The sequence below is a fragment of the Anastrepha obliqua genome, chromosome 2 (assembly GCF_027943255.1).
Source record: "Anastrepha obliqua isolate idAnaObli1 chromosome 2, idAnaObli1_1.0, whole genome shotgun sequence".
Classification (NCBI taxonomy): domain Eukaryota; kingdom Metazoa; phylum Arthropoda; class Insecta; order Diptera; family Tephritidae; genus Anastrepha; species Anastrepha obliqua.
Window position 1 is genome coordinate 124688174 of NC_072893.1, and position 17232 is coordinate 124705405.

At 32.2% G+C, this 17232-nt stretch overlaps 1 protein-coding gene across 1 annotated transcript in view; it reads left to right on the forward strand.

Annotated features, from left to right (window-relative positions):
* Nucleotides 1–17232, forward strand: part of LOC129237458 (uncharacterized) — a 205043-nt gene that overhangs the window by 168652 nt on the left and 19159 nt on the right. Inside the window, exons 13-17 of the mRNA XM_054872231.1 lie at nt 1655–1820; nt 11685–11840; nt 12635–12820; nt 13759–13995; nt 16882–17076. Of these exons, the coding sequence (XP_054728206.1) occupies nt 1655–1820; nt 11685–11840; nt 12635–12820; nt 13759–13995; nt 16882–17076 (940 nt within the window). The remainder of the gene's footprint in view (nt 1–1654; nt 1821–11684; nt 11841–12634; nt 12821–13758; nt 13996–16881; nt 17077–17232) is intronic.

Here is a 17232-nt window from a genome sequence, read left to right on the forward strand (position 1 = left end):
CTCTTCACACTCACTCATTCACCCAACCCTAACACACATTCTCATACACACACACGCCACCGCACTAACACTGTTTGTCATACATTTTAATGCACGCTTTGTTTGTTGTTTTTTGTATGGCATGTTTGAGATATTTTCAAAAATCACATTTTACTATTGCTACCATAATCATTACTTTCAAATTACTGCCAGTTTATGCTCAAAAAGTCTCACACCACCTCACTAACATCACGACTACCTGCTTTCAAAACTTCGCAACTAAGCTCCAAGTGAAACTAAATGCGTTCTTCTAAAAATTATACTCTTTATTAATGCACTTCTTTGTATTTGTTTTTGTCTCTCATTGTTGTAACTAACTGACACTTTTGAACTCTTTCTTACGCTCTAATGAAAAGTTGAAATTTTCATATGACATCTTTAGCACAACTTACGCTCTTGCCTATGTAAATTATTATTAGGATCACTTACACCACTCTTCAACTCTCTATCTCCAACTCTCATAATTGCCACAAGTAACAATACTACTCGTTTAACATGACGTTCTATTTCTTTAACTTCCACTCCCCCGTTAACCTCTACCAATGCCTTTTTCTCACACACACGCACACCACTCTTACACAGCTACAAAACTGCTCTAACTCTTCACATAACTACTCACTCACTCGCTCTGCCTTTTCTCCCGTTCTCACTCTCTGAACCACTAAATCTCTTTGACTCGCTATTAACAAGCTTTTGACAAATTTTAACTCTACTAAAAATACCTAAAGTGAAAATTAATTGCAAACCATTTAGGCATACATATATAGTTTTTGCTGCTATCTACTAATTTTCAGTTTAATTACTTTTATTTGAAAATAATCTAAGGACACTTAAAATTAAATCATCCTTACATTTGTAAATTAGACGCTATAGGGCAATAGCTTTTTGTAAATAACTCGCAAAAAAATAGGAACAATTTTCTCGTATCATTGAAACTGAATTTTTTCGCTTAATTTTATTAATGTTTCGAAAAGCGTTTAATCATGTAAAAAAAAGCAACATAGCTGTAAATTAATATATAAATGTACGAAACTTATGCAACTACAAAAATGAAAATAAAACACAAAAATTCTGTCAACACATACACGCAGTACATAAAAATACCAGGCAGACCCAAGACAAGAACCTTTAATACTGCCGTACTACACAGAGGAAGTCAAACACATTTCCACTGCAAAAAACAATATTATCCTAAAACCCTCCAAAATACTCCTTCGAAAGTATAATTTTTTCAAAAAAATACAAAGAAACTGTTAAAATACGCCATTTTCCGAAATTGTAAATACAAGATTTCCTTCCTGAATTATTTGTCACCAAATTTTAATTAATTTTGCAGACTACACACCATACGCAAGCCAAGCAAATACAACAAAATATACAGACCATACCTTTTATATATAAATATAAATAAATATGTATACAGAAAAACATTACTTTATATAAATACAAATATATATAAATAGCTATGATTAATTCAAATCTACTTACTCTTACAACTACTTTTATACTCTTACTCGTATAAATATATACATACATATAAACCTTCCAAAAAGAAACTTATATATATATATATATATACAAATATATATGCATATACTCGTGTGTGAACCTACAGCATATTGGGCATGTATCTATTTGGCGGTAAGTTTTGTAAATTTGTGGACGATACCGGACTCGAACGTGAATGTACGTGTGACGAAATAATCAGGAAAGAACCTAAATGTGAATGTGATCGCAAACACTTCAACAACATTTTATGGGCCACTGTTACAGTCTTTCAAGTAAGAACAACACACCAAAGTTTCCTACTTAAATACTTAAAAAAAAACTTACCTACCTTAATACTTAAATTCTTCATTACTTAAACAAAAAGAAACTTTACTTCTTGCTATCCACTAAAAAAGAAACATTAATTAAATTAGCTTACTCCCTTATCCACTAAATAGCAAAACTTTGAATTATTTGTATTTTCTTCATATTTTTCATAGAGGTTAGCTATTTTGAAATCGCTGATTGAGTTCATAGTTTACAAATTCTTTATTAGTTATATTTTAAATAAAAATTAAAAAATATATAGTACATTTTTAGTTTATTTAAAAAAAAAAAATATTGAATATTTTTAGTTTAATTTTATCTCCATCCTTTACTTTCGCTAAAATCCCACAAAACTATAAGAATGTTAAGGCTGCCATACGCCATCAGCCTTACATTGCTCTACTACCGATGCTGCACATTTGCAGGAGCAGAGCTTATTCATTAGCCAAAATAATCAAAGCAAGAATACTTGTGTATTTAATATAGATCTCGAATGCATAGAACACCGGTTGTTCAATAAGTTTTGCGGTTAGATAGAAAATTGCATTGACGATTTGGCCGATTGGCACGAACTTCTTGTGGACAACTCCCTTGGAATCGTGAAAACAAATGAGCATCGGCTTGATTTTAGTTTTCTCCAAACGCGATTTTTTGGGTGGTGGTTCGTCTGGGACCTTCCCTTCGGGACTTTGACGCTTAGTTTGAGGTTCATGTTGGTAACGCCACGTTTCATCACCCGTTACAAGGTTTTAAAGGAAGTTTTCGACTTTTCTCGCCTCCTTAATCAGGTCTTTCGAATGTGTAATTCTGAGCATTTGTTTGTCCTCAGTTAACTTGTGTGGAATGAAACGTGCCCCGACCTTTCGTAAGCCCAAAGATCAGTTAAAATGCGATGCATCAATGTTTCGGAGATATTCAACTACAATTCCATGAATTGAAACGATGATTTCGGTTCATTTTTGATTAATTTACGAACAATTTCGATGGAGTTTCTGGTGATTACTGATTTAGGACAATCATCTCTGAAACGTGTAAACCACTCATGAACTCTGGCACGAGATAGAGAGATCATTGCCATAAACTTTTTCCATCAATACAAATGTTTCCGTAACCGTTTTAACAATTTTAAAACAAAATTTGATATTAGTTCTTTGTTCGAAACTCGTTTTTGTACCGATGACACAAACATACTGACACTTTGGACGGAATGATTTCGCTTGCACTGAACCAAATGTCACCAAGCTTTCACTGGAAGGCAGCTAGGAATGTAACTTCCAACACGCTAACTCATTAAAAAGACGGCGCTATAAAAAACATTTTTATGACGCCAATCTTGTTTATTTTGAACTTCACCTTGTATAAGAACTCTTCGCCATCAATTAAAGTATAAAGATGGGTTGCTGAATTTAAACCCGGTCGTACGACGATCCACGTCAAGGACGTCCAAAAGTAGCAACCGCAACAACACCACAAATCGTAGAAAAAATACAGAACATCGTGTTGGAAAATCGTCGAATAACTAAAAGAAATTTAGTAGAAGCCTTAGGCATCTCATTGGGCAGTGCAAGCAATATTTTGACTGAACTATTGGGTTTCAGAAAGCTGTGTGCACAATGGGTGCCACTTTCGCTAACAATGGAGCCAAATCACAATCGAATGCGAGTTTCTTAGCTGCAATTAAAGCGATTTTGAAAGGATAAAGTGGGTTTTGTGCATCGTTTCATCCCTATAGATGAGACTTGGGTCCATCACCATCATCCTAAATCAAAACAAGAGGCTAAAGAGTGGTGTGAATCTAATTCTTCGGCTTCGAAACGAGTTGGTGTTCAGAAAACAGTGAAGAAGATCAGTTTTTTGGAGTGCAAAAGGAATTTGGTTTGTGGATTACTTGCCAACTGGTAAAATAAGAAATTGTGAATATTATTGTAGCCTTTAAAATCAGCTAAAGGAAAAAAAACTGGTGAAAAAAGACCCAGTTTACAAAAGATAAATATTTTCATTTTCATCAGGACAATACACCGAATCACAAGAGCATTTCGACAATGCCTAAAAACTATGAATTAAAGTTCGAATTGTTGTCGCATCCAGTGTATTCACCAGATTTTGTTCCTAGCGACTTCCATCGATCTCCAGATTTAAAAAATTCTTGCGTAGAAAGCGTTTTTCATCAAATAATGAGGTCATAACAACCGTGAAATCATATTTTGCAGCCCTTCAAGATTTTCACTTCTGGGAAGGAGTTCATAAATTGAAGACTCGTTGGCACGAGGGTGTGGCACGAACCGCAAAGCTTTTTGAACTTAGTATTGGCTGTATAGTAATCTAAAGCCTGCTCAATGCGCCCTTCGAATTAATTTATCGCTTATATGCAGAGTCTACCACAACTAATTTTAAGAGATCTTCATTCGAGACGAAAATCGAACTCGTCTTCGCGTTACATGATGAGGCATTAAAGTGCTTCTGGCATTAGGCTTTTAGCGAAAGCAAAAGATGAATGAAATTAGCTTGTTATATTTTAATAATTCATAAATAGTAATCTATATTATATAATATAAAGATTTTAAATTGATATTTTAATTTATTTTTTATTTTATTTCACATTATTTTTTATTTTATTTTAATTCATTTTTTTATCTCAATTTATTTCTAATTTATTTCACCTTATTTTTAATTTTATTTAAATTTATTTTAATTTTCATTTCTCAATTTATTTTTTATTATATTATTTCGTTTCCACTGTAACAACATAAATATTATACAAAAAATTAAGCTCTGAAATTAATAGTAAAAAATTAGTAATTGAAAAAATTAAAAAAAAAAAATCATGTGCCCTAACCACGCTTTATATTTTGGCCTTTTTAAACACATTTACCCATGGTTTCTAATTCTAATCTGAGCTAAATAATGCAAATAACGATAAACATTACACTAAGCATTCGTTTTTTTTTCGTATAATATATGCAAAAAATGCTTTCGGGATTTAACAAACTACAGTGTACTCTCGCTTAGGCGGACACTCAAGGGACTGAAAAAATTGTCCTCTTATGGGAGGTGTCCGCTTATGAGAAAAGTGTAAAAAGAGTTAATAATAATATCATAGGAGAGTTAACGTGTCATGAGATGGTTGTCGGCTCAAGGGAAAAAATTTTAAAAAAATTCTTAAGGATTTGTTATATTTACTGAGAAAAGTGTCCGCGTATGGGAGGCGCTCGTTTGGAGAGAGTACACTGTATTTGAAACACGCGGGTTATGGTTCGTAAATGTAAACTTTTAACATATGTAGCTCGCAAATGAAGTAAAATTGCATAGTCCCGCCATTTCGGGATTTATATAATTTAATGTTATAGGATTTGAAAATCGTATGCTAAATTACCTGTCAAGCGAAGCATAGAAATAAGCAAATAAGAAATGTTTCAATCCCGTTATGAAAAGTCGAAAATGACAAAAAAAATCATCCAGACCCGAAAGAAATTTTACTTAAATTAAAATGTTATTTGAAAATCCAACCGAATTAAGAGCAGATATATTGTAAGAAAAAAAACTTTGATTTAATTTTATTTATTTACTTCCGACGTCATGGCGCGGTGAAGCATCTTGTCCAGATGCAGCCAAGAGGAAGGCACATACGCTCAGTCCAACGCTCTATCTTAAGTTTAATAAGGGCACTGGGTTTCGATGCCGTACTGTGATGAGTAGATGGCACAAAAGACTAAACTCGAAGTGCAAACCTCAAGTCAGACCAAAATCAAATTACTCATTCATTCAATTAATTTATTTTTTAATAATAAATACACGAAAATTTTAGTTTCAATTTTTTTCATCTTTAGAGTCGCCGCACTTTCATTTGTTTCATATACTAATTTTATAATTTGTATGCTATTGTAGTTTTAGAATTATTAATTCCAGTTCAGCTTTTAGTTTTCTTTTTACCAAAATTTAGAAATTTAAAAGAAATTTGTTATGTAATTGTTTTTACGTTCATTTTCTTATTTTTTATTTTTATTTTCTAACAAAATTATTTGCTCAAATTAAATTACAAAAATGATTTTTTCTTTATTCGAATTTATTTTCCACAAATGGAGGAAAAATTTATTAATTTAATAATTTTTTTTTAATAATTTTTTATTTTAATTATTAGTTTTATTTTTAATTTTTAGCTTTATTTTTTTTTTAGCAAAGATTGCTTTCATAATTTTTCAGATTTTATTTTCTAGTTTCTAATCAAAACGTTTTTGAGAAGTATTCACATGAATTTCTTGGTGAGATAAAACTATTATTTAAAAAGAAACTTTTATTTATAGGGTTAAATTAAAAAAAATAATTTTATTATTTTATTTGGCTCGCCATTTAGCCAAAAAGATTTTTTTTATAATTTCCAGTTGAATTTTCTATCAATGAGTACTCGTAACCAGTAGTGACCACTTATAGCTCAAAATTTTGGAAACGCACACTTTTTTTAATTTCTTTTCGCAAAAGGCGTCACAAAAAAGTTTTCCTAGCTTTAGAATTACATATTTATTGAAACCAAAAAACAAAGAAAAAAACACAATAACCATTTTAGCTTCAAAACAATCACTAACACAAATACGAACTCGAAGAATATTTGAAACTAAATCATAGCGCATTGTAGGCTTTGTCCTCTCGACGTACTCCTTTGACCAATTGGAATTCTTGGACAACAACTCCAAACTATCACATCAAAGCCACAATTGTATCATCAAATATCGCGTTACCAATAATAGTGATCTCCATTACCAATAACCAATACATTTTTATTACGAACATTAATTCATAGCTGCCAGAATAATGAATTTTATTGCAATATATAGCCAAAGTAATATTTTTTTATGCCCACCATTTCCAGTATTTTTCGATTTAAATTGTTGTTATTGTCAATTTAGTGTTTCAAATACAATTACGTCACTCATTCGCTTTAAAGAAAGTCAAAACGACTGCAAAGAGTTAAAGTTATTGTTATTGTAATTGTATTACCATCATCAGTAACCGATTGTCACTTTTATCACACTGACTTCCCATTACAGTTACTATTTTCATTAACATTACTAATATCATTACTAAAATGGTTACCCCTTTCGTTACATTTGCCGTTTACAGGCACCATTCCTATTGATATGTTTAATTATTTATTTCAATTACTTTTACTGTCATCCCTTCACCTATATGATAGCGATATTGCCTTCCCCTTAGGAATGCTGTTGTCATTACCAGTAAACGAGACGTCGCATAGTCACTTACTATTTCATAGTAATCGTTACCATTACCATGTTTTCATCATTTCCAATTTTTCTCATCTTTACCATTAGCTCTACCCTTATGGCAGAGATTTTATCTGCCATTACTAAATATTAGAGTATAGAGAGACCATTATCGGAAATTAGTACTCGCAATGTAATTCAAATGCCTATTTAGCCTCTATTTCCGATTTAATTCACATTGCCATTATCAATATCCTAATTATTATCACTATTTGTATGCGGTTATCAGTGTAACTGTTATTATCCATTATTAGTGATTTTACCTGCACCATTACTATTATAATTACCGTTATCATTATAACTCCCATTTTGACTTTCCTGTCCATTAACTTAATAGAAAGCATTACTATCACCATGACTATTACTATTACCATTACCATTACCATTATCATTAACATCATAATTGCCACTACCATTACCATTACCACAACCACTATCATTACCTTTACCACTATGATTACCATTACCACTATCATTACCACTATCACTGCCATAACCACTATAATTACCATTACCACTATCACTATCATTACCATTAAAATTACTATTACAATTACCACTCTCATTACTATCACCACAATTATTACCATTACCATTAACATAATAATTACCAATACCATTACCATTATAATTGCCACTTCCATTACCATAACCACTATCATTACCTTTACCACTATAATTACTATTACCACTATCATTACCATTTCCATTACCACTATCACTGCCATTACCATCACTTCTATCACTATCATTACCATTACCGTTTCTACTACAATTACCACTCTCATTACTAATCATTATAATTAACATTACCATTACCATTACCATTGCCACTACCATTACCATTACTACTATTACTATCACTATCATTACCGTTACTATTACAATTACCACTCTCATTGCCATTACCATTCTTATTTGAATTATCCCTACCATAACCAAGCGCCATAATAATTAACATTACCATTACCATTACCACTACCATTACCATCATCATTATCATTACTCATGTCCTTATGCAATTAAAACTTCCATTAAGATTGCCCATAACAAGCTCAGTAGCAACATGAGTTCATTTATCGTTGCCATTATCGTTAACTTTTCCAGTGTCAGCACCAATTCGTGCCTTAGACAAATACTTAAACGTCACTACGTTCGTTTACCGTTACTTTGTTACGTATAAGGTTTAACCTTCTTTAAATTTACAGTTCATAATTTTAGAGTTCAAAGTTTCAAGTTCACTATCAAAATTTTACCATCCGTAACTGCTATGCTCACAGTTGATCTCAATATTTGAACAGAAATACTTGTACGCAGTGTAAAATACTTTTAAGCAGCTGAGTGTGAAGCTCTTTTCAGTTACGGAAGCTTTCAGGTAGGATAAATCGTTCTATATGTTCTTCAATAAAAAAGGGTCCACAAAAAAATTTTACAAACGATCTATACAAAACACTTTAAAACCCACCTGAAACTTACAAAAAACCACAAAAGCTTACGAAAGCCAAAAAGTTCTACTTTAAGAAATTACAAATAGGAAAGCCAAAAAGCACTATTGTGTGAAAGTTGTAAAACCTATCAACAACTAAAAAACTGTTTTTTTTTTTGAAAATTACAAAACCTTTGAGAAGTCAAAAAAACTTTTCCATTATTAAAAATACTTTAAATTCGACGTATTGTAAGTGACTGAATCGCTTAACTCACTATGCTTAGATAATTGGTCTGATAAGAAATTTCAGCCAAAATCTTAGCACAAAATTTTTTAAACAATCAAGTACACATACACGAATGGATTTCAAGGATAACGAATGCACACACACAAACACATATACAAGTTGCGAGCTTTTGCTCTTTTTTCATTTAATTTAAGTCCTCATTTATGTTTCCTAATTTTTCGTACTTACAAAAACAAAAAAAAACTTCTAAAATTTTTGCATGATTTTTTATATATTAATAGAAACCCCAACAAAAAAATTTAAAGCCAATTTTAAAATTGTACTTTTTTCTCTGTTTTGTGAGCTTTATGTTGCTCAGTAAAACTTTGCGCTTCATCAACTTAGTTCATTTAAGTATATTGAGAAAAATGTATACTCACATAACCTAAAAATATATTGGGCAAGCAAATGTTTTAAGCAAGTATAAGCTTCTTCAAACCACAACTCAAAGACTCGATTTAATTACCTGCATAGTTTCGAAAATTCTGGAACTCGAATTTTTTTAATTATAAAATTTTTCACTAGCATAATTTTCTAAAAACACATACATATATCGGCACGTTTTATAGCATTCAAAATTTATACTCATAGCTGAAATATAAACAATACTTTGTGATGAAAATTATACGCTTAAAACTTTTAGTATTTTTATATTATATATCCAATGTAACACCACGAATTCTAGAATTTTCATTTTCAGCAGACTAAAAAAGTTTTGACGAAATTATTTTCTATTGCTTTTTGGCTAACTTTTGAACTTTTTTTTTGTTTTGCGGTATGATTTCCTTTCTTTATAATTTGTTTACAGCTTTTTATAATTTATTTAAATAAAATATTAAAGTAGTAACAGCAAATACATAAATAGTGCATACCATACATACATACGAGTATGTATGTGCGTATTGGCGCTTCCAAGCATTTTAGGCTTTTTAAGCTTTTTTAGGTTCAAAGCATCGTTTCTTTACCCAATTGCAGCTCGAAGCTTTTTATACTTATACAGTTATTAATTTCTGATAATTTATATATTTTCGGCACTTTATTGTGACGTCTTTTTGTTATTATAATTTTTTATATTTAAGAATACCTGCACATTATTCATTATTTGTATTTTTTGGATTTTTATTTTATAAAGACTTGTCCAAAGCGCAGTGCTTTGCAATGAGTAAATGAACTAAAAAATTATTCAAATGTTAAATATATTTACTTAGATGTCCATGAATGTTTAGCGTTCAAATTTTCGGGACTTTCGAACGCGTGAAAGAAGCTTTCGAATACGCTTTCGCGCGCTTAAGGTGCAATTAGTAGAGACGTACCTAAGCCATTAGCGTAACCATAGCAATCAGCTGTTTTGCTCAAACATATGGACATGAATATAAAGGGTTATAGGTCCCGTACCATAACGCCATAACCATAACCGTAGCCGTATGCATCTATTGAATTTTGGGTTTGGCCCGGAACCGTAAGCCGCTCTGAAATGCTTTAGATTTGTTTTGATATTTGCGATAGAAATTTGAGTATTGAAATAAACGACGAAAAATTAATTGACTTGGTGGAAAATTATCCGTGTTTTTATGACAAAATGTGAATGTTATCATTAAAACTAATTCAATATCAGCTGTTTATGGTGACGGCATGACTAATCGACAAATGTTGTAATGTTGCTGCTATGGTTATGGTTACGGCTATGGCGTTACGGCTACGGCACCACTATTTGTAGCTTTAGTTTCTATGTTAAATTATTTTAAACGAAGAATACCTACTTTTCGAGATTACTTTCCGTGATTTTGCAAAACTTTTAAAAATTTACTAAGTAATTTTTCAACAAATAGTGACATTGGAAAAGAAAAATGTACATTCAAATTTCACAAAAACCCAAAAACTGCAGTTTATGCTGCGCAATTTTCGATTTCCATCGATTTAAAAAAAATCTAAGATGCCCACTCACGTCTGTTTCACGTAAAATTAATTTGGTAAAAATATAATATTTTTCGAACAACGAAATTTCGGGACTAATTTACGGCACTTTAAAAAATATTTAAAATTTGCACTATTGAGTTGAGGTTACACTAAAAATTTAAAATTAATATCTTTCGAATGCCGAACTTTCGGGACTAATTTACGGAACTTAAAAAAAATATTTAAAATTCATACTAAATAAATAAAAAATATTTAAAATTTACACTGTTGAATTGTGGTTATACTAAACATTTAATATTAACATCTTTCGAATACCGAAATTTCGGGACTAATTTACGGGATTTTATAAAATATTTAAAATTTACACTGTTGAGTTGAGTTTATGCTAAACATTGAAAATTAAGAGATTTTTGGTTATTTTTAGTAATCCTGAAAAATTTTTTTTAAGGCTTGCTTATCTTTTTCGTTAAAAGCAACTTATCTGAAAGTTGAATATTGAACAAAGAATGTTTACAGAAAACTGCCAGGCTTTGCTCAGTTCTTTATGAAATAAATTCGATAAATTAAATTAATTTTTGTTGTTCTTTACTCTTTTGTGTTCATATTTTGTAAGTTTTCGTAAATATATTCAATTCTGTGCTTTTATTCAAACCATTTATAGCTGGAGGTTTTATTGTAAATATATATGTAATTTCAAATTTATTTATTTGCATTTTATGTAAGTTATAATTTTTTCCTTTCTTTCATTTATAATATAAATTTATTTATAAATTTTATATACATATTTTGCGTTGTGAAACTTTCTTTGATTTTTCATTTCCTAATCGTGTCTGTTAGTGTTGTTCAATGAAAAAATGCCTACTCTTACACTTTCTAATTCAAAAATTGTTTATACTTTTTCTCCAAATTCCCCATATGTTTCTAGATTCTAACGCAGGAGGATTGGAATGTCGTACTATTCAATGGCATGGAAAAGACAAGTCATTGGGCTGCATTATATTTTGTGGCGCTGATGACATTCGGCAATTATGTGCTATTTAATTTGTTGGTCGCCATTTTAGTTGAGGGATTCAGTTCAGAGGTAGAGTTTTTCAAAAACCAGTAAAAAACATCACAAAAAATATTTAAAAAATAAAATAAGTTTTTTTTGTTTAATTTTAAAATTAAAAAACAAGTAATTCTAAAATATTTTGCAAGTATCAAAAATTGTCCTTTTTATAATTAAAAAAGAGTTTTACCAAATCTCTGGCGCCATAAATAATTTTCCACTCAGTCTTTTGATCAATGCATGGCTTTAGCAAATTTACGGTTAACAAATTTATGCAAATAATTACGCTAAATATTTATGCACTCAATTAAGGTCAATATTCACATATTTAACTATATAAAAATATATTTATAAATAGCATAATCGCCCCGCCCACCTTTTGCCTTTCTCCCCTAACGCACCCAAATGGCACCATAAAAGCATAGTGGAAAATTATTTACTCCAGCCTAGGCATTCATTGTAATATTTCTAACTGCATATCATCAATGACCCAACCGCCGCCGCGGTTTCGCGCCCCTGGGCGTAAGCCACGCCCACACAAAACGCACACACGCTCAAGCTTTTGCTTGAAGCTTGCTTCCTCCTTTAGCTTTTAACATATTTCTAATAATAATATAAATAATTTTAAATGTACATATATGTATATATATATAAATGTATAATAATCATCCCCGCCCCGCCCACACTGGATAAAACAAAAAAAAAAATAATAAAAACACTACCTGCGGCGTAATCGCGTGTGTGCGTCTCTTCTGCTCTTAGCGGCGCGTCGCGCTTGCGTGCGGCTGGCGAAAATTCTAATTCTTTGAATTCTCTGATTCCCTCAGCGAAATGAACGTCGCGAACGTGAGCAACGTGAATTGGTGAAAAAGCTACGCGAAGAGACATTGGCCGAGAATTTCAGTGATGCTATGTACGATGAATCGCGCAGCAGTGAAGCGGATTCATCATCGACAAACGAAAGTTACTATGAGGTACGAAATCGTTGGCATAGCGCCGAGGATGTACGGAAAGTAAGTAGAGTTCATAAGCAGCAGAGTGACCGAAGTGTTATACACAGTGAGAGAGAGAAAACGAGAAAGAAAGAGAGAGTGAGTGAGAGTGTGAGTGAAAGAGCGAGTGAGTGTGCCAAAGGAAGTACTCAAACTTAACAACAAACAGCAAGCATTAGTATAAGTACACAATTGCTCATATGTGCTCACAAGCACTCGCTATCTCAGTTAAAAAACATTCCCTTTCTGATTTTTTCGCGCTTAACAGTTTCACTATTTTACGCATTCTCAATCCAGAATTAGTCTTATTTTTCCAATTACCTACTCAAATACTTTTATGTTCAATCAGTTTTCCTTTTCTGGAATTAAACTCTAAGTAGCTGATTACTTTATTAAACACTAACTCATATTTCGATTCAGTCTGAGTTCTCTCAGTCTAAATTTGGCTCATTGTTTATCACTTTACTCATTTATAAGTGCAGTAATCACTAATTTTACTTATTAAGTCAACACAATCGCTTTCAAATTACCGTAGCACATACATCAGCTTAGTCACTAAATCACTCTACCCGTATTAAGAAGTGGAGTTTGGTCTTGGTATTACTTTGCTCATTTACTCTTTATTATGTTAAGGCATTCATTGAAAACATACCATTTTTTAGTATACCATTCATTTACACTGGTTACTCATTTTAAATAACTCAAAACCTTCGCACACACTAACTCGAAAAACTCACTCAACTCGTCAAGACTCATGCTCCACAAACTCATACGGAGAATGTCTTAATTGCTTTTAAGCAATCACTTTTCAAATACTCACCCTTTTTCATTAACTTCACTCAACTCATTTACACTCGCGTTCAATATAAGCATACGACATACATACACTGAACAAAGGAGAATTACCTTTTTCATACACTTATACACTCTCAATCACCTATTCTCTCACGCTACAACAGCTACAAGACTCAACTGAGCTAATTATGGAAACGAAGAGTAATATGCAAAAGCAACAACATCAACGTATGTTATTGCAGCCCACGCAAGACTATCAGATCAATGAGAGTTATTTGGGTGGTGTTGGTGTTGGTGGTGGCAGCAGTGGTTCGGGTAGCGGCAGTGGGCGTAAATCCAGCGATAAGGATGCTGTAAGCAAATTGTCAATGGAAGATGATAAGAATAAGAATTTAAAAAAGGTAAGCAAATTTTTGTTTGAAGAGAGTAAAGAAAATGTTTCCTCGGTCAAAATATGAAATACAGTGCCAGCTCGCTAATCCGAAGGTGTGTAATCCGAATTATCCAGTAATCCGAATTGAATTTATGACGCATTACGTGCTCTATAGTCCGCATTCGTTGCAAGCTCGCTAAACCGAATTTTTGCTTTTTTATTTTTGAGTCTGTTTTTTTACAAAACCATGAACGGAATTTTAAAACTAACGGGACATTATTGAAATACAGAGCCTTCTATGTATGTAAGTGTGTATTTATCTTGTTGCGAATAGTTTAGTTGTGGTATTAGTCGCGAAAACATCAATTTAAATAACATGGCAAAAAAACGTGCACATAAAACACTGTCATTAACTGATAAGCTTAAAATAATAGAAGAAGTAAATCGTGGACAATCAGGAAAAGTTTTAGCAAAGAAATTTGGTGTAGGAGCTTCAACAATTTGCGACATAAAAAGAAATGCTGAAAATATTAAAAGGTAAAAAACCCGTGTAAAAAATGTATTCTGTAAATATTACTGTACATAGATATTTATTTTTTTATAAGATTTGCTGAGAATTCTGATGCCAAACTTTTAAAACAGCGCAAGACACTCAAATCGGGAGAGAATGAAGAATTAGAGATTAAGTTGTATGCTTGGTTTGAAGAGCATTTCAGCAGAAATTTTACGACAAAAAGCTAAATCACTTCATCAAAAAATGTATCCGAATCAATCATTTCACGCTAGTGACGGATGGTTGCAAAATTTTAAGAAGCGATTTTCTGTGCGAACTTTGAAAATATGCGGCGAATCCTTATCTGGTAGACCTGATCTTGTACCTGATTTTCAAAATAAGCTCTATGACATTATCGAGACTGAAAATCTGATTGACGACCAAATTTACAATGCTGATGAGTCTGGACTCTTTTGGAAAATGTTTCCAGATAAAACTTTAATGCATTGTAAAGAAAAGTCTGCTCCTGGTACCAAAATGAGCAAAGAGAGAATCACCTTCTTGTGCTGTGCTAACAAATCTGGAACTCACAAGCTTAACATTGCTGTGGTTGGGAAATTAAAAAATCCACGTTCGTTTAAAAAACAGCATATTGTTGAATATTACGCATCGAAAAATGCATGGATGACAACATATATTTTTACTGAATGGTTTTTTAAATCGTTTATACCACAGGTAAAAGACTATCAAATTGAAAATAATTTGCCCAAAAAAGCTTTATTGTTACTGGATAATGCGAAGTGTCATGGAGAGCCGCTGGGATCTGAATGTGGGCAATATAAAACTATGTTTTTACCCCCAAATTGTACTAGTATTATTCAACCCATAGATCAGGACGCGATACGACTAACTAAGCTGTTTTACAAAAAAGATCTCTTGTGTGAACTGGTAAGCTCTGTAGCGGATGATTCAGACATTTTTTTGAAACAATTCAGTTTAAAGGACACTAGTGAATTGCTTAAACGATCTTGGGACATGGTGCTCAATTCTTCTATAAAGTCTTCTTGGAAGCATATTCATTCTCAGAGGTGGGCTTCAGATGATAACATCCCTCTATCATTGTTACAACAAGAGTTGCCAGAGAATGATCGTGTTGAAGCAACAGAAGAATTTCGCACAATAACCAACTTATTTCACCGCAACAATGACGTGAATATTTCTGAAGATGAAGTTCTTAGCTGGATTATGAACTCTGAAAATACTTCGTGTAGTAGTTCAGAGTCAGACACAGAAAATGTGGAACCAGAGCCTTTAATTACGAAACACGTTAAAAATCGTGAAGCTCTGCAGGCCTTAAATATTTCAATAGATTGGGCAAAGGAACGAGGTCTGCAATCAGATTACATATTAATGCTATAAGAATTGCGGAACAAGGCTAATCACCACTATCATCACTAATTATAATTAGATAATTATCTACGTTAAAAAAAAACGTAATATGTAAATACATACATACATATGTACATATGTATTTATAAAATTCTTTAATTTTTTCATTGTTGATTAATAAAAATAAAATAAATTTGTTTTGAAATCCTGGCTTTTGTTTTATTTTCGAACATAGTGAATTATAAGCATAATAACAGCACATCCAGTAATCCGAATATCTCGTTAATCCGAATCAGGATCTGCAATCATTAATTCGGATTAGCGAGCTGGCACTGTATTGATCATGTGATGTGATATCCGACCTTGCGATCTTAAATTGAACATCACAACATATCAGCATCACATCGCTTGATCGTTTCACCGTTTGGTCTTTCGTTTTTTTCCGTTTTATTTAATTTATATAGCATCGGTAATTCTTTTCTTATATACATATAAAATATTAGCCATGTGATGTTAATGTCAGATGTGATATCCGATCTTGCAATCTTAAATTGATCATCACATCATATGAGCATCATATCGCTTGATCGTTTATCTTTTGGTCTTTTTTTCTTTTTATTTATTTATTCCAATCGATAATTCTTCTCTTACATACACATAAAATTATGATCATGTGATGTTAATGGCAGATGTGATATCCGTTCTTGCGATCTCAAATTGATCATCACATCATATGAACATCATATCACTTGATCGTTTCATCGTGGTCTTGTTTTTTTTTTTAATTAATTTATATCCCGTCGATAATTCTTTTCTTAGCCTCCAATTGCTTATACATTGATCATGTCATGTTAATGTGATATATCAAACCCGATTTTCCGATATTTAAGTGATCATCACATCATATGAGCATCACAGCGCTTCATCATTTCATCCCTTGATTATACTTTTCGTTGATGTTCATTAATTAATATCCCATTACCTATTACCTTGTAGTCTTCACTTGTTTATTAATACCTTTCCCTTCCGCAGACATATTCTATAAGAGAGCGCCGCGGTGATGGGTCACGCCTGCCACGTATACGCCCATTGCGCGAACCGCCCATTATTACTACAACCGCCGCAACGCCTCAAGATTCGCCCAATACCACACTCGAGGGCGGTATGAGCTTTCGCGGTTGGAATACCCAAGATTTGGAAGCGAACGACGGTGGGGCTGGCAGCCAGGTAAGATCAATGGCGAAGACGTTTAATTGCATAAATTCTTATTTCACAATTAAAATAAACTAAAGTATATAATATTTTGAAGAGATGAATTAAAAAAGGTAAAGTAAAACTTTAAAAACGCTTTTAACACATAAATGCTATGCAATCAATCTTGTT